A 27,149-nucleotide genomic window follows, 5' to 3' on the forward strand; every position below is an offset into this window, starting at 1 on the left:
ATTAGTATTAGTATATCTATTTATATGTATGCATATATAAAGCACACACATAAAAACACATAATATATATTTATATATCCATTAAAAACATATTTCCACCAGGGGTGCCTGGGTGGCTCAGTACGTTAAGCATCCAACTTCGGCTCAGGTCATGATCTCACAGTCTGTGGGTTCGAGCCCCACGTCGGGCTCTGTGCTGACAGCCAGGAGCCTGGAGCCCGCTTCGGATTCTGTGTCTCACTTGCTGTCTGCCCCTCCCCTGCTCACACTCTGTCTCTCTCTTTCAAAATAATAAATATTAAAAACAAAAACAAACAAAAAAAGAGGTCCCTGATATAAATGTAGACCCTAGAAGACACAGGAAGTCTAAGACCCTGCATCACTCCTCTGCCTTAAATGCACTCACAGACACTCCTCTCCTTGGTGACTGCTGGCTTCCTCTCCCCCAGGCTTGCTCACTCCTCTCCCATCTTCTGCTACACAATGCACTCTGTCCATCCCGAGCCCTTCAGCCTCTCGTTCCCTCTGTCTTACTGCTCCTCTCTCAGACTGGAATGATGCCCTGGAGGAGCCACCCCTCACCGAAGCAACTCTGAGGCCCAGCTTTCCCCACCCACTCAGTACACCTGTGCTGGGCCTGGTCACTCGTAGGCTCGCTAACGTTTAGGGAATCAATGAATGACACCACAAGAGAGCGAACACAGGAGTGAGCATGTTCCCCAGAAAATCACCCGCCACACCCCTGCATGGGTGCACAGAGCAGGCTTTGATCCTGGTTCCCCCACTTGCTGGCTCTATGGTTCCAGAGAAACCATCTTCTGAAAGCCACTGCTCCACAGGACAGATGGGCAGCCACAGCCCACTCCACGTGTGCCAGGCTCCTGGATGCTCAAGCACGTCATAAACTGGCTGTGTCCTGTGCAGTCCAGGGGACACAAAGTCCCCCCAAAAGCTTGTCCACAGTGCTGACTTCCCAGGGGACAAAAAGGAAAACCCACATCCTTTGAATGTAACAAATTAGGAACCTAACCGGAAACGTGTGGCTAAAAGGTTGCGGACCTTGCTGCAGTCTCCAAAGGCCAGACCAGCCTCTTTCATTCATCTGATAGATGCCGATGGGACACGATGGGCCTCAAACCGCAGATTTGTCTGTGTACCAGGCAGGGACAGGGCAGACGGCCTGGCCTCCCTGGTGAGGCAGACCGGGTGAATGGAGGGCTGGCCGTGCTCCAGCAGGGCGACAGGTCACAGACAGGCAGTGCTGGGGAGGGCACAAAAGGTGGTGCAGGACACGGACCCACCCCTGGAACTACGTGCCGTGCTCAGGGACGAGGGAGACGCCCCAGGCGTCTCAGTTCCTCTGCCTCCACACCCCTGCACGTCCTTTCCTCAGCTCTGATCCCCACGCTTTGGGGAAAACTCTGTGATGGGTAGTTTGCTAGGGAGTCAGAACTCAGGAAGAAGATGCTCTGGATGGAGACAGGAGGGTCCCAGTCACTAGCAATGACTGCCCCGAGATCAAGTACTCCATCAGCCCCCTTGCCTAAAACCCTCAATTTCCATGACTAAGCATGCCCTGAGGCAGCCTTTGGTTATCCCGACCATTCCCTGAAAGAGGGAGGGCCCTAAAAGAGGGAGGAGGCCCAGACCATGGGCTGGGCAGGTGCCTTGGCAGGATCTCGGTCCCGCCCTCGGGACTGCCGCAACGGAGCCAGATCAGAGCCACCGTGCCTCCCGTCCTGCCTGGGGGTGGCTGAGGAGGACCGGCAGACGCACACCCCCTGCCACACACCCACACACCATCAAGCCTTCCCCTGGAAAACACTGCAGTCCCCTTGCCGTGCCCTTTCAATCCATGAGTCTATTCAGCACTGAGATCCAGCAACACCCAATCCAGCATCGTACCTCTCAGCTGCCACACACTGACTGACTCCTCTGAAGACACCCGACAGAGCTACAGGTTGAGTGTTTACCTTGAGAGCAATGGTTCCCAAGCCTCCTCCACCCGACATGCACACACCCATCCCTCCAGGACGCCAGAGTTACAGGGCGCTGCCTTATGGAGGCAGCCAGCAATCCGCAGGACAGATCTCGGTCCCGCCCTCGTCCCGCCCTCGGGACTGCTGCAACCGGGCCAGATCAGAGCCACCGTGCCTCCCGTCCTGCCTGGGGGTGGCTGAGGAGGACCGGCAGACGCACACCCCCTGCCACACACCCGCTCTGCTCCCAGGCCCGAAGCACCCACGGGGCCCATGCCGGCGGCCGATGCAGGAGCGCGTGAGGCCTTCGCTCCCCTTCCTCGCCTCTAACGGGGCTCCCACTGTGCCTTCACAACGGCCTGCCCACATGTGCTTCTGATTCAGAATCGGACCTCAAACCGTCTGCGCCTCTAGGGTTTGGTCTTTTTCAAATGTTACAGCGTATTTACAACGCAATGCTGGTAACGGGCGGTGGGCCGCGGACGAGGAACGCACACACCTCGTTGGCACGCACGGGCACCTCACCTTCCTCGGGCTCCCCACCCTCCCTCCGCAACTTGCTTCAAAGCCGTGCAGTTTCGTGAAGCCCTCAGCCTGGCAGGAGAACTACACCCTTCACCTGGGCTCTAGACTCCTTTAGGAACTTGAGAAGATGTCTCTCTCCAGCTGCCACCCGGCTGCTGCCGGCCACCCTCTGAGGACCCGGTTCTTCCCACAAGGAGACGGTGGTAAAAACCACTTACGTGTGACCAGCAAGTTACCACTTACGAGCACGTCCACCCACATTACGCAGTTTTATCGCGGGGAAAATCTCCTTAGGCCAAAAGAAAATGAAACACTGCCGTCAAGTAACCCTGCCAAATCGATACGAGAGCACCTCGGCTGACTCTGCGGGGACAAGGAACGGACCGTCAGGATCCTGCTGTGGGAGGAGAAAATTCCTAAAGGCATCTTTCCTCCAATCCACAGTTAAGAGAACGAAGTTAGGTCAGAGTGAAAGCCAGCGGCAGGTCCTGAGGGTACCGACATCATAACTCAAAAGGCATTCCCACATTCCCTTGTCCAATTTCATGTAAGGATATCAGCGTCAGGTGTGGGCTACGTCCTCCCGGGCCCAGAGCTCAGTGACTTGAACTTCTATGTGGAAAAGAGGCTGAGCATTTGCAAAGTCGTTTTCTGCCTTCATGACTGTCTGTGGCATTAAACCTGCCTTCCCCCACGCACTGAAACCCGCTCTACTAAAGCACCGCGCTCCTGCCCGCGTGGCCTTGGAGCCTCCACACCTTTGCGGGTAAAACACAACTGCGGGGAAGGCTGCGCGAGATGTGGTGAGTGAGGGCGCCAGCCCCGGGGCTTCCAGGCAGGAAGTGCACAAGCCCAAGTGTGGTATTCGTATCCGCTATCCCTGCGGTTCACGCAGAGATGACACGGGCTGGCAGCGACGAAAATGTGAGCCGGACACACGTATTTCACAATATTATATAGCAGTCGACCCTCTACTACCTTCCCTCACAGATGAAAGCCTTGCCTTAGTGATGCTCAACTTTTTATTTTATTTTTTTAACTTACATCCAAATTAGGTAGCATATAGTGCAACAATGATTTCAGGAGTAGATTCCCTAATGCCCCTTCCCCATTTAGCCCATCCCCCCTCCCACAACACCTCCAGTAACCCTCAGTTTGTTCTCCATATTTATGAGTCTCTTCTGTTTTGTCTCCCTCCCTGTTTTTGTATTATTTTTGCTTCCCTTCCCTTATGTTCATCAGTTTTGTCTCTTAAAGTCCTCATATGAGTGAAGTCATATATTTGTCTTTCTCTAATTTCACTTAGCATAACACCCTCTAGTTCCATCCACGTTGTTGCAAATGGCAAGATTTCATTCTTTTTGATGGCTGAGTAATACTCCATCGTATATATATACCACATCTCCTTTATCCATTCATCCCTCGATGGACATTTGGGCTCCTTCCATACTTTGGCTGTTGTCGATAGTGCTGCTATAAACATGGGGGTGCCTGTGTCCCTTTGAAACAGCACACCTGTATCCCGGGGATAAATGCCTAGTGGTGCAACTGCTGGGTCGTAAGGTAGTTCTACTTTTAGTTTTTTGAGGAATCTCCACACTCTTTTCCAGATTGGTTGCACCAGCTCGCATTCCCACCTACAATGCAAAAGAGATCCTCTTTCTCCGCATCCTCGCCAACATCTGTTGTTTGAGTTGTTAATGTTGTCCATTCTGACAGGTGTGAGGTGGTATCTCATTGTGGTTTTGATTTGTATTTCCCTAGACATGAATGATGTGGAGCATTTTTTTCCTGTGTCGGTTGGCCATCTGGATGTCTTCTTTGGAGAAGTGTCTATTCATGTCTTTTGCCCATTTCTTCACTGGATTATTTGTTTTTTGGGTGTTGAGTTTGAGAAGTTCTTTATAGATTTTGGATACTAACCTTTTACCTGATAGGTTGTTTGCAAATACCTTCTCCTATTCTGTCGGCTGCCTTTTAGTTTTGCTGATTGTTTTCTTCACTGTGCAGAAGCTTTTTATCTTGATGAGGTCCCAATAGTTCATTTTTGCTTGTTTCCCTTGCCTCTGGACACGTGTTGAGTAAGAAGTTGCTGTGGCCAAGATCAAAGAGGTTTTTGCCTGCTTTCTCCTTGAGGATTTTAATGGCTTCCTGTCTTACATTGAGGTCTTTCATCCATTTTGAGTTTCTTTTTGTGTCTGGTGTAAGAAAGTGTCCAGGTTCATTCTTTCTGCGTGTTGCTGTCCAGTTTTCCCAGCACCACTTGCTGAAGAGACTGTCTTTATTCCATTGGATATTCTTCCCTGCTTTGTGAAAGGTTAGTTGGCCATCCGTTTGTGAGTCCACTTCTGGGTTCTCTATTCTGTTCCATTGATCTCAGTGTCTGTTTTTGTGCCAGGTGATGCAAACTTTTCAAAGAAAGACATAATTCTGATCTATATTCCTAAGAGCTAAGCACCCTGTGCACGGTCTTGAAAATCAAACATGTAAGTTACCTTTTTGGCTGACAAGTAAAATCGTGTAAAGTCAAGTGAAACAGCTAACTCAGTTTAAAAAGAAACTTCACTGCACATTATTTGATGCCAAAATAGTGCTTTTAATGATCCTGCTGCTATCCTTGTCCCCGTTCCCCACTGTTGATAACACAACAGCCAGCATTGTTAAGAAACTGCTCGGCTAAACCAGGGAAACCTGTCACTCGTGGGTCTGAAATGCACCAGTGCTGTCGACTCCGTGTGGCCCCGTGCTGGCCGCGCTCGGTCTGCAGACTGACTGAGCTCTCATACGTGCTCGGAAGCACACGTCAACATCACTGTTTTATAGATGAAGACTGGAGGCACAGGCCGGTCACCAAACTTGCCAGAGACGAAACAAACAAGTAGGATTCGCACTCCCACCTCTCCTTGCCCCTCCTCAAGCACAGCAGTGGCTCCGTGGACTTCTCTGGTCTTGTACTACATATTTTGTCAGGAAGAGAAAAGCCCAGGGGCGCCTGGGTGGCTCAGTCGGTTGAGCGTCCGACTTCGGCTCAGGTCATGATCTCGCGGTCCGTGAGGTCAGGCCCCACGTGGGGCTCTGTGCTGACAGCTCGGAGCCTGGAGCCTGCTTCGGATTCTGTGTCTCCCTCTCTCTATGCCCCTCCCCCGCTCATGCTCTGTCTCTCTCACTCTCAAAAATGAATAAATGTTTAAAGAAAAGAAGAGAAAAGCCGGTATGATGGCGCTGGTGGGATGTGTTTTAAAGCAAATACAGATGTCCCCTCCCACTATCCCACCGGTATACGCTTTCACTCTGCGTATGGAGAAACGTGAAACTGGTTTAGAAAATGTTACTGGATTTACCGCAGAGCAGTGAGTCAAAATGGTTCAGCTCCAAGTATCAAACTGCAACTCAGAATGGCCTGAGTGGTGATGATTTATCATCTCATGTCAAGTGCAGAAGTAGGGTTGGATTCGGTGGCTCGGTTATATCATCAAAGGCCGGGACCCTTCCTTCCCTCTGTCCTCTCCCCCACAGCATCGCCTATGAGGTAGCTCACGTTGCTCACGCTGAGGTAGAACGTGCTTCCTTGTCCATATCCAGTGAGGGAGAAACCCCTGCTCCACCCCTGCGGTCTGGATGGGCCCACCTAGCTCATGCGCCCATCCGTGGACCAGTGACCGCGGACAGAGGATGCCATGCACCGAACGGCATAAGCCTTGAGGCTGAAGCCACTCGGCGGCACGGTGGCAGGACTCCCACGGCTGCCTCAGAGCCCTAACCCTGCCACCTGCCTTACACATCGAAGGGAATGGGCAGATGGGAGAAGCTGGACGCCTGGGCCCCACTCCCAATAACTAAATTGTGGCCTTTAGGGACGGAGACCCAAGCACAAATATCAGGGCACGTGTATGTGTTTTCGTTCTTTCTCTCTCTCTTTTTTTTTTCTTCCACAAAAACCCCTACTGGAGTTTAGGATCTACCTCTACGTCACATCGTCCATAAAAGGGAAAGTGAAGCCTTGAATAGTTAGATGCAAGGAAGAAAACAAAGGTGCTGGATAAGCCATTCACAGGGTCCTGCATGCGCAGCCACAGCCAAATACATCATGAAAGAAAGACAGTGTGGTTCCTAATCCCAGCTACACCAGGGTGCAGTGCCCCTGCCCAGTGCCCAGTTTTATGCCAGACAAAAGAGGAGTGGTGATCTCAGAGTGCTATGATCTGCCCCATCGTGAGGGAGACGACTCTGTAGCCCGCAGTGATGCAAGCAGAGCTCTCCCGGGTACTTTCCCAGATTACAGTGCAAGGTGGGGGGGGGGGGGGGGGCGGGCAGAGGGTCCCCGCCTTCTGTGCTGTTCCTAGGCTGAAGTCACGATGGCCTTTGGTGCCTTGGCAACGTCTCTGCTCTACACAGGTTTCTGTGGCCTGCTGGGACACTCGGCTGGGAGCGTGATGCAGGCAAGACTAGAGGGTGCCCCGGCCGTGTGCCTGCTGGTCCAGCCGGAACCTCTACTGGGACCCTGGGACCTTGGGGCACAGAAGTTTTTCTCTACAATTATAGCACCTGCAGTGTTATATTTGTGTCCAAGAAATATAACCCAACAAATACTTGGTAAACACTAACTCCCCAGTTAGAAACCTTCTAAAGGGTTTCTTCTGACTTCTGAATAAAGATGGCTTCCAGAAGGTTACATAACTAATGTCACTGATAGAGGGTGTCTGCAGCTGGAAGGCGTGCAAGTCCAGTGGGAAACGTCACCAGCTGAGGATGAATAATCTGATAAAGAACAATAATCCTAAGCACCAGATCCTTCATCAGTGAGTCAATGAAGAATAGGCAGTGAGGTCTCTTCTTAAAGGACACAGAATCCATGTGGAGAAAGTGATCATAAAAATCATTCTAGTGTTTAGTGGCCAATGGTATAACAAACTACCAAAAACGAAGCAAATTTCACGCTGTAGAAAACTACTTTTTTATGTTTTGGGGCTTTTTTTCTTTCTTGAGAGAGAGCACGAACAGAGAAGAGGCAGAGACAGAGACAGAGAATCCCAAGCAGGCTCCATGCTGTCAGCACAGAGCCCAACACAACAGGGTTCAAACTCACGAAACTATGAGATCATGACCTGAGCAGAAATCAAGAGTCGGACACTTAACCAACTGAGCCACCCAAGCACCCCCCACATTTTAGTAACCTACTTATATGCCAGAAGAGAGGTCACCATTTAAAGACAAACTGCAAGGCAAAGTAACTCCTCATCCAAGAAAACGTTAAGTCACGGTGTGTTTTGAAGTAAGACATACTAATTTTTGTTTCGTTTTTAATTACTTCTTTCCTATTCGAAGTTGAAACTCTGCAAAATTAGACTCTGACTGCCGTTAGCACAAATGCCCGAAACTCTCTTCTTGCTACGCTGACCAGGGCAGCACTCACCTCCTCACAATCGCCTCCTGTCCCCACCCCGCCACGTGCCTCCTGCTCTTGACTCTGTGCCCCACAGACACTCGGTTCACAGGTCACCAGTGGGTCTCCGTGTCCAAGCCTTTTCTCCATTCCCATTTTCTTCAAGTTACATCTGACACCATCAGACTCTCTTCTTCTCAGAGAACTATTTTCTCCCTTTTAAAAAATTTAGACAGCATTTCCATTTACTCCTCCACTGAATTCTCATGGCCTCCCTTTGAGGAAGACAGGAACAGTATTATAAATGGCAGCCTGAGTACCGTAGAATTACCCCATACCCCATGCCTCTGGCCTGTCACATAAACCCCGAAGTTTCTGATTGACCTTCTGGAGAGGTCCATTTGGATATATATTTTTTACTGTTACTTCAAACTGAGCATGTCCCACACCAAATTCATCTTCCCACATACGCTAGCTCCCCTTCCTAAATTGCGACTGTGAGTTCATTATACCTACGTCAGACTACGGTAAATTTTAGATGGCTTTCAACTTGTTGGGTTTGACATATGTAAGCCAAATGTTTCCCAACATCCTTCAAGACATGAAGCGGTTGGGGCATCTGGGTGGTTTAGTCAGTTAGGTGTCCAACGCTCAATCTCAGCTCAGGTCATGATTTCATGTTTCATGTCGAGCCCTACATCAGGCTCTGCACTGACAGCATGGAGTCTGCTTGGGATTCTCTCTCTCCCCCTCTCTCTGCCCCTTCTCCCATCTCTCTCTCTGGAGCTTGCTCACTCTCTCTCTCTCTCTCTCTCTCTCTCTCTCTGAAAATAAATAAAACTTAAAAAAAAAAAATCCTTGTAGGGGTGCCCGGGTGACTCAGTCAGTTAGGTGTCCAAGTTCAGCTTAGGTCGTGATCCCACAGTTTGTGGGTTCAAGCCCCATGTCGGGCTCTGTGCTGACAGCTCAGAGCCTAGAGCCCGCTTCGGATCCTGTGTCTCCCTCTCTCTCTGCCCCTTCCCCACTCGTGCTCTCTCTCTCAAAAATAAATAAACATTAAAACATTTTTAATTAAAAATAATAAATAAATAAATAAATAAATAAATAAATAAGTCTTTGTAAATAAAGGCCATAAATATTTTGCTTTTCAACCACACAGTTATCACCAATGTTCATGTGTTGGAGATGCAGCCTACTGGGACTATGACATAAGACAGTACTCTTGAAAAGCCACATATCTGGGCTGACAGGGACACTGAGGTCATAACTCAACTTCCCCTAGCATCGAAACCTTTCAGTCTCCCTCTGTGAAAATAACCCAGAGACATACAATCAAACCCCCAATCTTCTCTGTGATATAACCAAATTTCAAACAATGGCTTTTCATCTCAAGATGATGGACAGCTTCACACAAACTGGTCTTTCATTCACTTGAGACCTATTTTTTGGTTCCATCTGTGAACCAAACGAAGATCCCTGTGCTCTTGAAGCTTCCATTCCAGTGTGGAAGACAGACAACCCCCCCCATGGAACGAGGAGGGAAACTGTGCTTGGTGTTAAAGGTGACGGGTGCCATGGAAGATGAAGTGGAATCAAGGGGTGGGGTGCACGGGAGAGGCGCACTGCCCTGATGGAGAGGAAACTGAGGCTTACACTAACTGAAGAAAAGCAAGATGAGTGAGTCAGAGAAGATTCCAGAGTAACTTGAAATTTGAGAAAGAGCTAGAGACCAGGACTTGGGAAGGATGGGACCAAGCTGACACCAGCTATGGGGCTCCTTCCAGCATTTCTTATCTCGGCCTCCCTACCCTGGCTTCGGTGATGGTCAGCACGGATCGACTTTCCCCAGGCAGCCAGGACCGCCACAGGCGGCTCTAGACTCACGCCTGGTAGTTCCACGGCCCAGAGTGGGAAGAATACTCTTCCTCGCCGGCTCCAACCAGCAAAGTCTGAGAAGAAGACTCCGGTCCTGCTCCACTCACACACCCATCACTGAGATCATCACTCGGCACTGCTGGGTCCCTCCCTGACCAGGGTAGAAGGCCCGCTCCAGAGGAAGAAGGCAGGAGCACAGAGGGCAACCAGGGTGACAGCACCAAAGAGACCAGGTCGAGGGCTCACTTGCCCAGCCCAGAGGCTGATCCCGCCAGCGAAGCCTAACTTGGAGATTCGGTCTCGGTCCGGGCTGTGTGATCTATTTGAGGGATCTGCCCGAAGAGTGTGTGGAACAGGAGGCGTCTTCGGGTGACGCTGGGCCAGCCGTGAGCCGCCACTAACCGTTAGCAGGCCACGGCGAAGAGCCCCAGAGGCTGAGGAGAAGGTTACATGGATTCAGAAGACCCTGAGATCCAGTCAGGGCTCAGGCCGGTGGCGAACTGGAGAGCAAAGCCACAACGGCGGAGGCAAGAGGCCGCGCAGAAAGCAGGATGAGCACTGCCGGCAGGGCAGCCACGGCCCGAGGGAGAGCAGACGCCAGCTCCCCGGGTGCCGAGCCGCGCAGGGCCGCTTCGGCGGCACGAGGGCCGAGGCCACCGCTGAGGGACACTGGGAGAGGCAGGCTTGTGAGAACAGGAATTCCAGAGGAACCTAAGATCTGGTTCCCACAAAAACGCGACGGTCTAGCTGGAGACAACTGGCATTTGTGACACAAAAGAACAAGGAAATGTGAAACTGTCTCTAAGCAAGATGGGAAACCGGAGCAGAGAGCGCGCCGCGCGCCGCGCGGACCCGGGCAGCAGCAGAGGCCTCCTGAGAGGTACAACCTGAGCTGAGCCTCCAAGACGAGCGGGAAGAGGAAACACGGACAGACGGGGGGATATTCAAAGTTGTGGGCATTTCTTATGTTTCTATGTATAATACAAACGAGGTCATATTTACACATTCTGGGGAAGCTACTTTCCCTGGGCAACGATACACTACAACCATCGTCCCACGTTGTTCTGCTACACTTGTACGACGGACGCTTCGAACCGTTTTTTTAATTGTGGTAAAACTTACATGAAAGTTACCATGTTGACCATTCTCAAGTGTGCGGTCCAGCGGTGCTAAGTCCATTCACAGCCTTTGCGGCCGTCACCTCCGTCTCCAGGACTCTTTTCATCTTGTAGAACGGACACTGGCTCCATTAACCCTTCTTCCCCTGCCCCTGGCAACCGCGGTTCTACTTCCGGTTTGTGAGTGTGACTGCTTTACACGCCTCCTATGAGCGGAATCATGCAGACTTTGTCTTTGGGGATTGGCTTGCTTCACCGAGCATCACGTCCTCAAGATTCAACCATGTTGTAGGTGTCAGAAGGTCCTTCTCTCTGGCCGAAAAACATCCCACTGCGTGTATGCTCCACATTTCCTGTAACCATTCACCCATCAGTGGACATTCTGGTTGCCTCCGTACCTTGCTGCAGTGAACACGGCTATCCAAATACCTCTTCAAGATCCTGTTTTTCATTCTTTTGGGTAAATAACCCAGAAGTGGGACAAGATATTTCACTTCTGCTAGGAGTCTTTCAAGCAACAGTTTCAACAGAGTTGCTCCGAAACACCAGCCCTCCCCAGGTATCACACTCGGCACGTGGCAAGGACTGGCGTTATGTTCTGCTGTCATGTTCTCCCAGCTTGAAGAACTTTCTTTCTGGTAAAGAAGGTCTGCCAGCAATAAAATCCCTTGGACCTGGTTTATCCAGGAATGTATTTTGCCTTCACTTCTGAAGAATAGTTTAGCTGGACACAAAATTGTTAGTAGACAGTCTCTCAGAACTTTGAAAACCTCATCCCTCTGCTTCATGACCACTGTTTCTGACAAGCAGAGAGCTGTTAATCTTGCTGTGGTTCTCTTGTACATGTTTTTCCCTTGCTGATTTCAAGATGTTTTCTTTGTCTCAAGTTTCAACAGTCTGACTGGGATTTGTCTAGATGTAGATCTGTGTTTATCCTACTTGGAGCGCACTATACTTCTTGGATGTTGTAGACTTGTTTTCATCAAAGTTAGGAAGTTTTCTGACATTATTTCTTCAAATAATTTTTTTCTGTTCCTCTCTCTCTTGAATTTCCTTCAGGACTGTGCACATATTGGTGTGTCTGATAATGTCCCACAGGCCTCTGAGCTTGATCATTTTCTTCACTCATTTTTGTTTCTATTCTCCAGACCAGATACTCTCTATTTATCTAGCTCTCAGTCTGCTGGTTCTTCCCACTACTGGCTCAAATGTGCTGTGGAACCTGCCTAGTAAAGCCCATTAATTTCTACTTTTTTCTAGATTTCCTCCTTGGACTTTATTTGGGTTGTTTCAATTTTTTTTTTAAATCTTTATGCTACATGTTTAGTTCATTAATCTTCTGCTTTCCTCCTTAAACTAATACAATTTCTAGTAAAGGCTTATTTGGGTGCATTCCACCATTTTTGATATGTAATATTTCTATTATTCAGTTCAAAATATCTGATTGATATTACGATTCCTTCTTCTACTCACGGGTTACTTAATTTTACTCATGTTTTTGTCACTAATTTCCAGCTTCCTTGTACTGTGGCCAGAGAAGATATTCTGCATGATTCTGATCATCTGAAATTTGTTGAGACATGCTTTCTTTATAACCCAGAACGCTACAGTTTTTTGTTTTGAGACTATATTAGGAAGTGCATAGAGAAATTCACAATTGTTGTAGCCTTCTGATGAATTGATAAGAATGTGCCTCGTATTGTCTTCCTTTTACTCTGAACCATTAACATACTATGGAGTTTTAGATGGAACTATATAAACAACATGTATTTTGTTGATTATGATAGTTTTCAATCCAGTCTAACGTTACTACCTTTTACGAGTCATTTAGCCCACTTGCGCATATACTTGGATTGAATGCTGCCAGCATATCTTTTTTTTTGTTTTTTCTCTCGCCATCTTCTGAATTCCTTTTTCACCTTCCATTTTATCCAGTATTCATATTATTTATAGGTGTATGTTCTGTTTCTATTCTCTACACGTTACCCTAGAAATTTAAGCTGCATGTTAATTATCAAAGTCTGAAATGAGCCATCACTACTGCTCTCCTCCTGGACAGCACTGGACTCATAATGCTGTAACTCAGCCTATCGCCCACCCAGGACACGTGCCACTGTTCCGCTCTTGGTGTTTCTAATTCTATCGCTTTCGTTTTGTTGGCTTTGTTCCATACAGTCCACCCCTACTTCGATTTATCCCCACATCTGCCACTCTCTCTGGCCCTCATTCTCTCCTGCATACTTTCCGCCTGAGAGGACCCTCCTCCTGAAGCACACCCTGGGAAGGTCTGTGGAGATGAAGCCTCAGTTCTTGTTTGTCTGAAACGTCTCCATCTCACCCTGCTCTGAAAGAGACTGGCGGGAGGGGGAGACCTGCAAATCCAGGCTGACAGCTATTCTCTCGGCATCAGATGGGACACTGTCGCTGTCCGGGGTCAACCAGCAGTCTAAGTGCCACTCCTCTGAAGGCACACCGTTTGCTGCCTGCCTGCCTCTCAGACCTTCTCCAATACTCTGTGGTTTTCATTATGACGGCTCTGAGGGGAGGTTGCATTTACCTTGCTTCCAAGTAGGTAGACTTCTCAAATGAAGTAACGAGTCTGGAGCACTCCTTCAAACGTCGTTTCTGTTCCACTCGCTCCCCTCCCTTCCCGGACTCTGGTTGGTCACATGTGAAATTCGCATCTCTCTTCCACGTCCCTTATCTGCTCCTCTTTTCCATCTCTGTGCTTCATTCTCAATCACTTCTTCAGATCTGTCTATGTCAATTTAATTATCTCTTCAACTATGTATAATCTGCTGTTAAACTGTCCCATAAATTTATAATAGCAATCATTATACTGTTTATCTCCAAAAATATTATTTGATCCTTTTTCAGATCTGCCTGGTCATTTCTACAATGTCTTACTCTTTAGTCATATATTAAATCCCCTCTTTTATTTCTTAAAACACATTAAATCTATTTTATAGTGACCCAGTAATTCATATATCTGAAATCTTCTGCAAGTCTATGTAATGTGTTATTTACTAATGATGTTTCCCATGCCTCTTGTGATTTTCAGTACGTGAGCTCAGGTTCTTAAAACCTTATCTGTAAGAATTCTTTAAGGACTTGGTTGACGTCAAAAAATTCTCCAGAGGGGCGCCTGGGTGGCGCAGTCGGTTAAGCGTCCGACTTCAGCCAGGTCACGATCTCGTGGTCCGTGAGTTCGAGCCCCGCGTCAGGCTCTGGGCTGATGGCTCGGAGCCTGGAGCCTGTTTCCGATTCTGTGTCTCCCTGTCTCTCTGCCCCTCCCCCGTTCATGCTCTGTCTCTCTCTGTCCCAAAAATAAATAAAAAAAAAAAAATGTTGAAAAAAAAATTTAAAAAAAAAAAAAAAAAAAAATTCTCCAGAAAAGATCTTCATTGTTCTCTAAATGAGGACCACCCAGGAGGTGAGAATTAAGGCTTCAGAGCTGCTTGAAAACCAACCTATGGTGGTAAATTCTCAGAAGAGATTATCCTCCAGTTTGCTCAGTGCCAAAGATCAAACAGACAATGATCAGTTCACAACTTCTTGGGAGCTTCCTGGGTGCAATCTGAGATCAGCCCCTACAGACTGAGGGCAGGAAAAGACCACAGAAAAAGGCTGCCACTCCAGCCTGGCAGCTGGCAGGTTTAATAAGCAAAGGGAGCTTACACACGAGGCTCGTCTCGGCCATCCACAAGATTTGCGGATCCCTGCACTCACCCACCAGAACAGAAGGTTAAAAGTAGAACTATCCTATGATCTTGAGACGGCACTACTAGCTACTTACCAAAGAATACAAGAACACAATTCAAACGGATACGTGCACATAACGTTTAGAGCAACATTATCTACAACAGCTAAACATGGAAACAACCCAAGTGTCCATCGACCGAGTAAGATAAAGAAAATGTGGTATATGTACGTGTATGTATATACATGTATATGTACACACACCCACACCCACACCCACCCCCCCACACACACACACAGGAATATTACTCAGCCATAAAAAAGAATGAAATCTTGCAATCTGCAATGCCATGGATGGAGCCAGAGAATATAATGCTAAATGCAGTAAGTCAGTCAGAAAGACAAATACCATATGAATTCACGCATATGTGGAATTTGAGAAACAAAACAAAGGAAAAAAAAACCAGAGGGAGACAAACGAAGAAAACAGACTCTTAACTACAGAGAACAAACTGATGGTCACCAGAGGGGAGGTGAGTGGAAGAAAGTGAAACAGGTGATGGGGATCAAGGAGGGCCCTTGTCACGATGAACGCCGTGTTGTACAGAAATGCTGAATCACTATCCTGAAACTAATGTGACACTGAATGGCAAATAAGTGAAATTTAAATAAGAACTTTACAAAATGAAAGAAATAAACACAGAAAAACACTTCTACCTTCCCCCCAAAAAAGTTTACACAGAGGCCTTAAGTGGGTTCAGCCACGTACACTGTCCAGTCTCAACGCCACATCACCATCTCCAGGCTACGTTCTTGGGACGGCTTCTGGGAGCAAGAAAGACAAGCAGAGGGCACATTCCGAGAATGAGGTGGGGGGTGAGGAGCCTCCAGTTCCCAGGGTCCAACCAGGTCTCAAGCAGCAGTCGTGTCCTCTCGACGACCTCCCCTAAGAGCAATTTTCCTGCAGTCCCCAAGGGTTGGAAGAGTATCCTCAGTTTACCCCTCCAATGCTGGTAAATGCCTTTGGGAGTCCCTACCGGGCTACTCATCTGGGATGGGACCTGGGCTTTGTTTCTTGTCCCCACACCCTGGGAGGCCATGGAAACTAAAAGGTCATTTTGACAAATGCCCTCAAGGCGGGAGTTAGCTCAGGTCTATAACTTCTTTGGTGTCCCGCTTTCGCTTGGTTTTTTGTGCTTTAGATACAATTACTTTTCTCCTAGCTCAGAGGAGCATTTAAAAAACTTTTTTTTTTTACGTCTCACTCAACATTTTGACCGTTTTCAATAAGGAGAGTTGGTCTGGGATCTATCCCATCATACCGCTGGCTCCCCACTCATGCCCTGCAAGGAGGGACAGAAGGGAGATCTGTAGGAGGCTGCTGGGAATTCTTTAAATGAAAGATGATGGAGGCTCAAAGCCAGGTGGGGTTGGTAGACGGCGGTCAGATTCTGGACACATTTTGAAAGCGGAGCCATCAAGATCTCCTTACAGGTTGGATGTGGGTGTGAAAGGAAAAGGAGACGAGATTCACTATAAGGTTTTTAAAGGCCTGAGAAATCAAAATAGAGCTGTCATTAACAGAGACTGGGAAGGCCATGGCAAGAGGTCAGTGTGGGGAAAGATTAGGAATTTAGCCTGAACACAGGGAGTTTCGGTATCCATTAGACGTCCGCGGGGAGACGTCTGGATGCCTGCCAGACAAGGTCCTCATGGAGAGGTCTGAATGTTTACTCAGATATCCACGTGGGGACACCAAGGAGGCAGGTGGACATATGAGTACGGAGTTCAGGACAGAGGTCTGGGCTAAACGTACAAACTTGGTGGGATTATCAGTGTCCCGCACTGCTTACACACACTAAATAAATGTAAGACAGAGGCAAGTGCCTTCCTAGTCAACATCGTACACACGGCCAGGAAACACAGCGCAGAAGAGTTACAAGCGTGATCAAGATACTAGTCTGTGCTCACAGTGACATAACCTGTGGTCATCATCCCGATACATTCTGTCCTCACCAGCCGTTTACTAGCTCTCCATGCCAGCTCTGCAGCTTAAGAGGAATGTTGAGAATGTAGAGACGGCATGGGGAAAAGCCAGTCACAGAGGCGCACGGAGGGAAGGAAAATGCAATCCGACAGATGTTAAAGGAAACGAGGTTGTTAGGCAAGGAGTGATTCACAGCAACCGGTTCTATACTCTGGGTTGGGAAGTCCAGACACGTGCTAGCGACCTGCTACCTTTAGGTCAAAGGAAATAAAAGGAAGTGAGCTTTCGCTGCAGCACGAAAGATTTACCTGCGGCACAACGTATTTCACACCGACTCTGTTAGGTGTTGGTCCTGGCGCTGCTGCATTTTAGTACACATTAAGACTCTTGAGGTAGGAATCTCCATTTTGCAGAACAGAAGAGCGGGATTCTAAAAGGTGAGGTGAATTCCCAAGTACAAAAGCTGCAATTCTAATCAAATGCATCCCAAGTCGACATTCTTCAAAATACATCAAATCTCCCAACAGGACAGCTGATAAAAGCAGGACCCTATTATTAAGAGAAGTAATGAAATCTCTTTTCCTAGATCTTCTAAAAACTACAACAGACTCTTATTTGTCTGGTGTATTTTCACAGAGCACATCTACCTAAAAGCAAAGGGATAGAACACGCCGGTTTTCAGGTTCTGTCCTAGCTCTAAGCAGTTACAAGAGCCTAGAGCTCTGACAGTCACACTAAATCCACTGAGCACCAAGAAGCATGGATTACTTTTCAGGGAACTATTTTTGTTCCTATTTTCCTATTCTATAATAAAATATAGAATAGAAAATATATTCACCTTCCTATCACATGCACCAGATTCTATAACAAATTTCAAGGTTTTTAAAAAATGTTTTTGATGTTTGTTTATTTCTGAGAGAGACAGAGCACCACCAGCAGGGGCGGGGCAGAGAGAGAGGGGGACACAGCATCCGAAGCGGGCTCCAGGCTCCGAGCTGTCAGCACAGAGTCCAATGTGGGACTTGAACCCACAAACCATGAGATCATGACCTGAGCTGAAGTTGGACACTCAATCGACTGAGCCACCCAGGCACCCCAACAAATTTCAATTTTTAAGCTGAAGTAATTCCACAAATAATTCGAGGGTCAAATGTCCTGGGTTTACTAGACCTTGCCTTTGTTTGACTGTGATAACAGCTAAAGATACCAGGCAAAATGACCTTGTAAAAGATTGATTAGGGTTTGGGTTGTGTTCACTGTGTCAAAAGAACAGTTGTCTTCACGGACAAGAAAGACTGATGCCACAGTGGGGAAAAGTGGCATTAAGGCAACTTCACCACGGTCCCCTACTGGACACAATCCAAAGTTTAAGCAGAACAGTCCATTCGGGTCAAAGAGCACCGTCTCCAGTGAGCGTCAGGGCCACTCAGACTGCTCATGCCTAGAGAGCTGTATAAATTGAAGTCAGACCCAACAATTCTCTCTCAGCTGCAGACAATTTCTGGAGTACCATAGCTAAACAGGACCCTGTAGAACGTTTAAGGCCCTCCTTTGATAAGAAAGTAAACAGCGGACAGAAGGTGTTAGCTTAAAAAGAGAGGAGCATATGGTTGCAGGACCCCCCGTGTCCAAGGCCAAGCCCAGCCAGCTTACAGGCAGGTAAAGGCAGGGAGGCACCCAGGACTAGGCTGCCACGTCTGAGGTGCTTCTGCAAAGCAGCAGTCCAACATGGAGGCCAAGAGATGGGGTCTGGAGCCCACCTGTCAGGCTTTCCACTCAGCGGCTATACAACCTTGAGCAAGTCACTTCGCCTTTATGTGCCTTTAGTTGCCTCATCTATAAAAGAGAAGTTACAGTATTTGCCTTATAATGGCATTTAGAGAGTGAAATCCGTGAATATATGTAAAGCATTTACAACAGTGACTGCCACTCAAAAAGTATGTAGTTATTGTCTCCCTGTCACCACCTCCTCCCCCTCCAACTGGCATCATGGGCATGATGTGCCCATGACAACTGGGCTGGATGGGCCTGATAGGTCAGGTCCAGGACACGTGCTGGAGTCCACAGCCCTTACTTAGTTCACACTCTCAAGAGAGTAAAAGCTGTCTGGTCAAGCATCCAACCCTGGGGGCTAGGAGTCATCACGCTGTACAAAACACAGCCCTTGAGACTATGGAAGTCTGGTGTTTTATCCTACTTGCCAGCTAACGGCTTAGCAGGTTGTAGTTTCACGGGTGCTGGAAGGAGAGACACGAAACTCCTGAGTCCAAGATAAAGGAATACACTACTCACCAGCAACCGCCACATCCACACTTGGGCCAGTTCAGTGAGACCCAATTCTACAGCGCCATGAACAGGCCATGGGTTGCCTTACACAGGAGGAACCCCAGATCTTTCATAATGGGTAGTAAGCCTACCTCACCTTTGCCCTAGAGGGAAGCATTACCCTTACTGCATGCTTGTAAACAAGCCCACCCTTGACTCTCGAGATAGACAGCATCTCTACCTACTAAGGGTGCTCACTATGCAAGCATCCTTGCAAAAACAGCTAGGAACAAAGGAGGTCAGTTCCTCTATTCTTAAGATATAAAGAAACATGAGAGATCCCTGTTTCCAACAAAACTAAATAAATGGACATATATACTATGTTCATGGACCGGAAGGCTCAATATTGCTAAAATGCCAATTCTCCCCAAATGAAATGTCAATTCAGCACAACCCCGATAAAAATCCCAATAGGATTTGTTTTTGGTAGAAAGTGACATACTGATTTCTCAAATTATCTGGAAACACAAAGAACTTAGAAATAACGAAAAAAAAACTTTGAAAAATCAGAACAGTGTTGGAGGATTTACATTACCTGATGTAAGATTTATTATAGAGTATGATACTGGCATAAAGACAAAACTGGATCCACGGAACAGAATAGTAAGTCCAAAACCACGCTCTCACATACACTGTCATGTGATTTTCAACAAAGGTTCAGAGGCAATCTGGTGGAGAAAGTGGCCTTCACAACAAATGGCATTACACCAACCAAGCAGCCGTACAGAAAACAAGAACTGGGATTCTCACTTCCTGCCACATGCAAGTGTTATTCCAAAATGGATCACAGACCTAAATCTATAAAACTCAAAACTTCAGAACTATTAAAAGAAAACAAATTTAGGGGCACCTGGGTGGCTCAGTCAGTCGAGCATCCAACTTCAGCTCAGATCATGATCTCGCGGTTCATGAGTTCAAGCCCCCCCCCCACATTGGGGTTGCTGCTGTCAACGCAGAGCCTGCCTCAGATCCTCTGTCCCCCTCTCTCTACCCTGCCCCTGCTTATGCTCTCTCAAAAATAAATAAAACATGAATACACAAAAAGCACAATTCATAAAAGAAAAAGAAGAAGTTAAACCTCATCAAAATTAAGAACTTCCATTCTTTGAAAATGCTTTAAAGAAAATGAAAAGACAAGCCACAGACTGGGAGAAAATATTTGCAAACCACGTACTGACAAAGGATTTGTATCTAGAATATACAATGAACTCTCGATACTCAATTAAAACAACCCAACTTTTTTTAATGGGCAAAAGATATGAAACGATACCTTATCAGAGAAGATACATGGATGGAAAATTAGTACATGAAAAGGTGTTCAACATCGTTAGTCATAACAAAAGTGCAAATTAAGACCACAGTGAGGTGTCACTATCTAAAGTCTAAAGTTAAACAGAGAGACCAGCGAACACTGACAAGGTTACGCAGCAGTTGACATACTGCTGGGGGGTGTGCAAAATGGTAGCATACACTTACCATACACCTAGATGTTCCACTCCTAGGTATGTACCCAAAAGAAATGAAAACATATATCCGTGCAAAGACATACTAGAATGTTCACAACAGTTTTATTTATAATAGCCGAAACCTAGAGACAACCCAAATGTCTATCAACACCTGAATAAATAAAGCAACAGTAGTGCACCCACATCACAGGGCACTGTTTAGCGATAAAAAGCAGCCAATTATCAGTCCATAATAACAACACGGACGGATCTCAAAATAATCACGTTGAATGAGAGAAGCCAGGCAAAACAGAATACAAGATGCAGGAATCCAGGAATATAAACTCGTGGAAAATGAAAACTAATTTATAGTGCAAAAAGGTGGTGATTGAGTGGGAAGACAGGAGCAGAGGGATGGGAGGGAGGGACCACCAAGTGGTACAAGGTACCTTTTGGGGGTGATGGCCACGTTCACTATCTTTATTGTGGTGACAGGTGCATATTTACATCAAGACTTATCCATTGATTGCCTTAAACGTGTGTTTATTGCATGTCAATTATACCTCCAAACTGCTGTTACAAAAAAGAAGCATTCACCAGCAAGTGGCACTGAAGCTCCAGGGGAGATTGACCTGAGTTATGAAAAAATAAGGCAAGTCTATTTTTGCACACTTGAGTGAAATACGTACCTACTAAACACACAGTGTTAAAAGTTATGATGGTGGCGCCTGGATGGCTCAGTTGGTTAGGTGTCTGACTCTTGATTTCAGCTCAGGTCATGATCTCACACTTCGTGAGATTGAGCCCCATGTCAGGCTCCGTGCTGACAGTGTTGGAGCCTGCTTAGGATTCTCTGTCTCCCTCTCTCTCTCTCTCTCTCCCTCCCCCTCCCCCGCCCGCTCCCACTTGGGTCCATGCACGTGCGCACTACCTCTCAAAATAAATAAAAGTTATGATGAACAGATTGGGACAGAATTGTGTTAACTTGGTGGTCAGACATTGGCCACAACATTTTTCTAGATGTGCCTCCTGAGGCAAGAGAAACAAAAGCAAAAATAAACTGTTGGACTTCATCAAAATAAAAAGCTTCTGCACAGCAAACCAAACCAATAAAATAAAAAAGTAACCTACAGAACAGAAGACATTCGCAAATGACATGTCTCATAAAGGGGGAGTATCAAAAATACACGACAGAACTTATAAAACTCAACACCCCAAAAAACAAATACTTCAATTTAAAAATAGGCAGAAGACAGGAACGGGCATTTCTCCCAAGAAGACATACAGATGGTTAACAGGTACACGAAAAGATGCTCAACGTCACTCATCACCAGGAAAATGAAAATCAAAGCCACAATGAAATCCCACCTCTCGCCTGTCGGAATGGCTAAAATCAAAAACACAAGAAATAAGAGCTGTTGGTGAGGATGTGGAGAAAGGAGAACTCTCATGTACTATTTACTGGTGGGAATGCAAACTGGTGCAGCCACTCTGGAAAACAGTATGGCGGTTCCTCAAAAAGTTAAAAGCAGATCTACCTATGACCCGGTAATCACACTACTGGTTATTTACCCAAAGAGTATGAAATCGCTAATTCCGTTAGCGAAAGCATATATGCACCCCTACGTAAACTGCAGCGTTATCTGTAGGAGCCAAATTATAGGAGCAGCCCGAGCGGTTTCATCTATTGATGAGTAGATAAAGAAGATGTGGCATACGTATAATGGAATACCACTCAGTCATAAAAAGCAATAAAATCTTGCCATTTGCAATGATATGATTGGATCTAGAGAGTATAATGGCATGTGAAATAAGCCAGTCAGAGAAAGCCAAGTATCATATGATTTCACTCACAATTAAGTGGAATTGAAGAAACAAACAAACAAAGGGGAAAAATAGAGACAAACCAAGAAACAGACTCCTAACTATAGAGAACAAACTGGTGGTCACCCGAGGGGAGGTTGGTGGGGGGGAAAGATAGATGAAGGGAATCCAGAATACATTTATCATGAGGGGCAGTGAGTAACACAGAGAAATGTGGAATCGCTGTATTACACAGCAGAAACGAATATAACACCGAACGTTAACTACACAAAGAGAGTAGACAGAGCTTTTATTTCAAAGAAAATAACAACGCCACATACGCATACTACGTCTGTAACTCCAGGGCTGCAATCTCCCTGATGTCTTTTTCCCCACGTTCTTTCCCTGACATTCGGAGCCGCAGACGACACAGTGCTGTATTGCCCGCAGAGAAAGGGATGGGTGGACGCCCCTTGCCAGCTGTTCTAGAAGATCATTTTTCTTTGTGTCACAGAATCATAACTGAGAGCAATACTCCAGAAGCAGAACCAGAAATGACCTAGCACCCCACTGAGCTCTTTATAGTTTGAAAGCTTTCTTTGAAAAAATGCTAATACCCTTGGGCCCGCCATCCCAACCTTACAGCTTCCTCCAGCCACAGAGGGGCAGGCACCCAGGCTGGACGAGAAGACGCACGAGGGAGCCCTCTCTCCTCACCACTCAGAAGCCACCAAAGCAGCGGGATGAAGCCCGGGCTCTCGCTGATGTACTTCAGGCCTTTCAGGTTGATGCTCACGTTGTACAGGGACATCAGCAGTAACCTGAAATGTAAAGAAGGCAGGTTGAGTTGATGCCCCACGTGGAGTCTCACCCCCAGCACACCTCCTGGTGAACACCGCAGGGGTCCCCCTCAACAGGCCGGGTGACAGGGGCTGGAAACAGGGCGTAGGCCTCCAGGACGCTACAGGAAAATGGGAAGCTCCGGCAACAGGGCCACAGAACACCACCTTCGCAAAGTGCACCTAATCAAGGGACACGACTGCAGAGAGGGTCCCACAGGAAACCTCAAGACCAGATTTATGCAGTCATCTCTTTTATTACCAGTCCTGCATTTACACACAGGCAACCCTCAATTCACAAGCATACTGTGTGCCAACAGTTCAATTCAGCTGCTTACAATTGAATCCTATCTTCTCATTCAATGGAAATTATCCAGATGTCTGGGTAGCCCACTCAGGCCATACAAATGTGTTTAATCCACAGCATGAGGATGAAGAATGCCATAACCCCATTTCTAACACCGACAAGACAGTATCCAGAGTTAATCAGGATCTTAGAAGCTATCGTAAGAACTGACCACAACTGCTAAGTTAGAGTCTAATGAAAACTGGAAAACTGTCAGACAGATTTCTAGTAATACTGCAGAATACAGAGATCCCAAAACCTCACATTGCAAAGCAATTTAAAAGAAAAGAAAAGAAAAGAAAAGAAAAGAAAAGAAAAGAAAAGAAAAGAAAAGAAAAGAAAAGAAAAAACAAGCTACACAAAGATTTTGCAAGCCCCTGAAAGAATGGATGAGCTTGCAAGAAGTGAAGGGAAAATACCCCTGACCAGGAACTCGGTGAGAGTGCAAATTCAGGGAAGCGTGACGACAGATTCCAGAAGCACACAGCTATGGTGCAGCACAGTGGCTATGGGCAGCAGGACAGAAGGAAAGGTCTCAGACCCACGCGAGACAGGGACTCAGATCCCAGAGCCCTGCGGAAAACCAGAGAGAGTGAGCTGTCAAGCTGGGCATGAATCCACACTTTGTGGATGGCCTGAAAATCCACAAGCCAATAATTTTAAGACAAAGGAGAGCCGGGATAGAACCCTCAACCCGATCTTCAAAGAACTGCCCCAAATACAGTACCAACAAATGTGAGTCCATGACAAAAATCACAAAAGCCATGAGAAACGAGATGTCACAAGTGAGAGCACAAAGAACCAATGAGAGTCAGAATTTTTCTACAGAGAGAACTGGCACACCCTGGAAGTGTCAACCACAGAACAGAAAATGGGTATATTTAGTAGGTACAGAGAATACAAAAAGAGGGGCGCCTGGGGGGCTCAATCAGTTGAGCGTCCGACTTCGGCTCAGGTCACGATCCAACGGTTCGTGAGTTCGAGCCCCACATCGGGCTCTCTGCAGTCTGCACAGAGCCTGCTTCAGATCCTCTGTCCCCTCTCTCTCTCTGCCCCTCCCCCACTTGCACACATTCTCTCTCAGAAATAAAAATAAATATTAAGAAAAATACAAAAATAAATTTAAGAAACGAGATAAAGGAGCTATGGAGTATTACAAGTGGCCAGCCCATTCAAAGGAGGACCCAGAACTTACAAAAAGTGAAAGGGTAACAATCAAATGGTGAAACTCAAGGGAAACTGAGGCAGCGGCAAGGCTGGTAAGGAGAGGCCCCACACAGAGAGAGAGGAGGAGTTAAAGGAGCTACAGCAAGCAGAGCACAGGCGGGGAGGAGGGAGCATAGGCAGGTGGGGACTCGGCCCGGGACGCCGCCCGGGAGCACTACAGTGCAGGGCAAAACCTCCGTGGCCCTGGCCTCGGGGCCTCCACAAGGCAGCCCTGAAGAGGCCCCGTGAGCAGTAGGGGCTGGAAAACCAAGGACAGGGCCCCGAGTGTGTTGATCACCTCAGGGGAGCCGGAGTTGAAGAGTCAGGTAAAGCTAACCGCCTGCTAGGACAAACTCTTTCCCTTCAGGAAGAGATAACAGAACCCAGAGTCCACAAAGACAACCTGCAAAGTCCAGGAGACGCTGGAAGATTTACCCGGCAGGGCCCACTAGGGTGCAGAGAGAAGGCATTTCTTTGGTGCAAATGCAAGGGGTGCCAAAACGGTCAGCAAACAAGATTTTTTTTTTTTTAACGTACTGTACGGCAAACTTTTAAAAAATCAAAACCACTGCAAAAACTCCGTAATAAGCAATACGTCAACATTTTAAATAAAGAAGGGATCAGTAACAGTGCCATGCCAAGACACATTGGAGCCTGAAGCAAAAGAAAATCAATAGCGATTCAGTCCATTAACAAGGGACTAATTAAATCAACTGTGGTACACGCTCACATGCACGCCACAGAAATGTTTACCACGGTTTTCTGTTAAAATAGTTGGTTTCTAAGCTCCGTGGCGTATTCATTTTTGCAGCCACACAGCCTGCTGCAGGGCCTGTAAGCACTCAGTTTGAATATGGAAAGGGCACCAACCCCCAGGGACTGAGAGCCCCAGCAGGGCCGAGCACGCAGAGACAAGGTGTTCTCTCCCCGTATTCCCATGGGTGTTTGCAAAGTCAAAGTAATGCTACCAAGTTCCAGAAGACAACGCTAGACTAGCGCCCTCCAGGGCAGTGATGCCCAGTTCTCAGATGATGATCCTCTACCTTCTCACGGGCCACAAAAGGAGCCAAACTTGCAAATCCTTTCAAGGTTTCCCGCGAATGTTTGCGCGTATCCAAAACCTATTCATTAGTAATCTATTTAATGAGTTACTAAGAGTGGTTCAAATGTCGGTATTCATGAGGAAAATTCAGCACTTTAACTAGAACTTTCTGAGGCCTCCAACCCAGGAATCTAAGAAGAGAGAAGTTCTTTTCTCAGATCACCAACACGGGTAGTCGGAATTCCTCCAAATTACACGTACTGTCCCCGCGTTTCCATATGCTACCACAGCACGGCCGAGTCACTGCTACAGAGGCCATGTGGCCCGCAAAGCCTAAAGTATTTTCTCTCTGGCCCTTTACAGATAAAGTTTGTGACCCCTGCCTTAGAGAATGAAAATAAGCTAGCTAATCTTTTTTATTTTTTTTAAGCTAGCTAATCTTTAAACCTTAAAAGGCAGAATCGGCACGTGAGTGACAGCTGGAATACAGGGCAAACCCAGGAAATACAGCCAGTTGAAACGCTCCATTGACTGCCACTTAAGGTGGCAAAAACGACTCACAAAATTGATAAATACCTTTAAAATTCGTATTTGGTCAAAATCAGCCATCCAGAGGCAGCTAAGATGGGAACAAACGTAATCGCAGTGATCTCATGTCATTGCCAGGCTGTATCTCACAGAAGACCGGAGACTTCTCCAAGGTCACACGGGACTCAGCAAACAACAAACCCAGAAAACCTTCTGTTCCAAGATTTCTATTCTAACCACAAATATTTTGTAAATAACGTATCAAGTTTCCAACTGCAAAGTCAAGAGAAACTGCACCATCGACTCTTCTGGCACTGAGGTATTAAAAGTAAATGTCATCTCCCAAACTGCTGTAGTACCAGGAGTCCGACTTCCCTCCAGTGACAAAAAAGGTAGGCAGATTCTGCTTCCTTCCACAAAGCTAAGCAGAAGATTCGTTACAAACAGATGCCAAGGCTCCAAAGGCTGGGAACTGCAGACACATCTGATATCGACAGAGAGAGGACTGAAACCCAGGCTACGAGAGAGACACTGGCAAACCCACTCTTTCCGCCTAGCTTCCCCAGGCCGGGCTGCATAGATCGGCCTGATAAGAAGTCAGGAAGCCCTCCTGACAGTCTGACGGACAGGCTGAGTCATTACAAGTAAAGGTGACACTCCTGGATTACCTTGCTCATCTTAAAAGAAATGACAACTGGAAGTAACAAAGAACAGAGACACCCAACACTTCAAAACAAGCCAACAACAAAAATAAACAAAAAGGCATAACCTCAGGAAACAAAAGCCCCGACTGGTCATCTGGACTAAAACCAAAAGTAGCCAAATTAGCACCGTCAAGTAAAGCTAGGGAACAATGAGCAATAAAATGCTTATAAGAGACCGCACATATTAACCGAGAGAGGCAAACGGCAGAGCCTCACCACCGTACTTCAGACGAAACAATGCACAGAAACTGGCAGTCTGAGGCCCACCAACATATACATAGTTGTTGAAATCTCACTGAGCATTTGCCATGGGCCAACTGTAGGAGCAAGTACCTGTCCTAGTAA

General features: G+C 47.0%; 1 protein-coding gene across 3 annotated transcripts in view; it reads right to left on the reverse strand.

Annotated features, from left to right (window-relative positions):
- HSF2BP (heat shock transcription factor 2 binding protein) overlaps positions 1-27,149 on the reverse strand; it is a 94,140-nt gene that overhangs the window by 19,707 nt on the left and 47,284 nt on the right. For 2 of the 3 annotated variants that reach the window (XM_058732153.1, XM_058732152.1), the window contains exon 8: positions 22,857-22,960. In XM_058732153.1, coding sequence (XP_058588136.1) covers positions 22,857-22,960 — 104 coding nt within the window. Of the gene's footprint in view, positions 1-22,432; positions 22,625-22,856; positions 22,961-27,149 lie in introns of those variants that run through there. The other variant, XM_058732154.1, reaches the window with a different exon arrangement.

This window comes from Neofelis nebulosa, chromosome 5 (assembly GCF_028018385.1).
Source record: "Neofelis nebulosa isolate mNeoNeb1 chromosome 5, mNeoNeb1.pri, whole genome shotgun sequence".
Classification (NCBI taxonomy): Eukaryota; Metazoa; Chordata; class Mammalia; order Carnivora; family Felidae; genus Neofelis; species Neofelis nebulosa.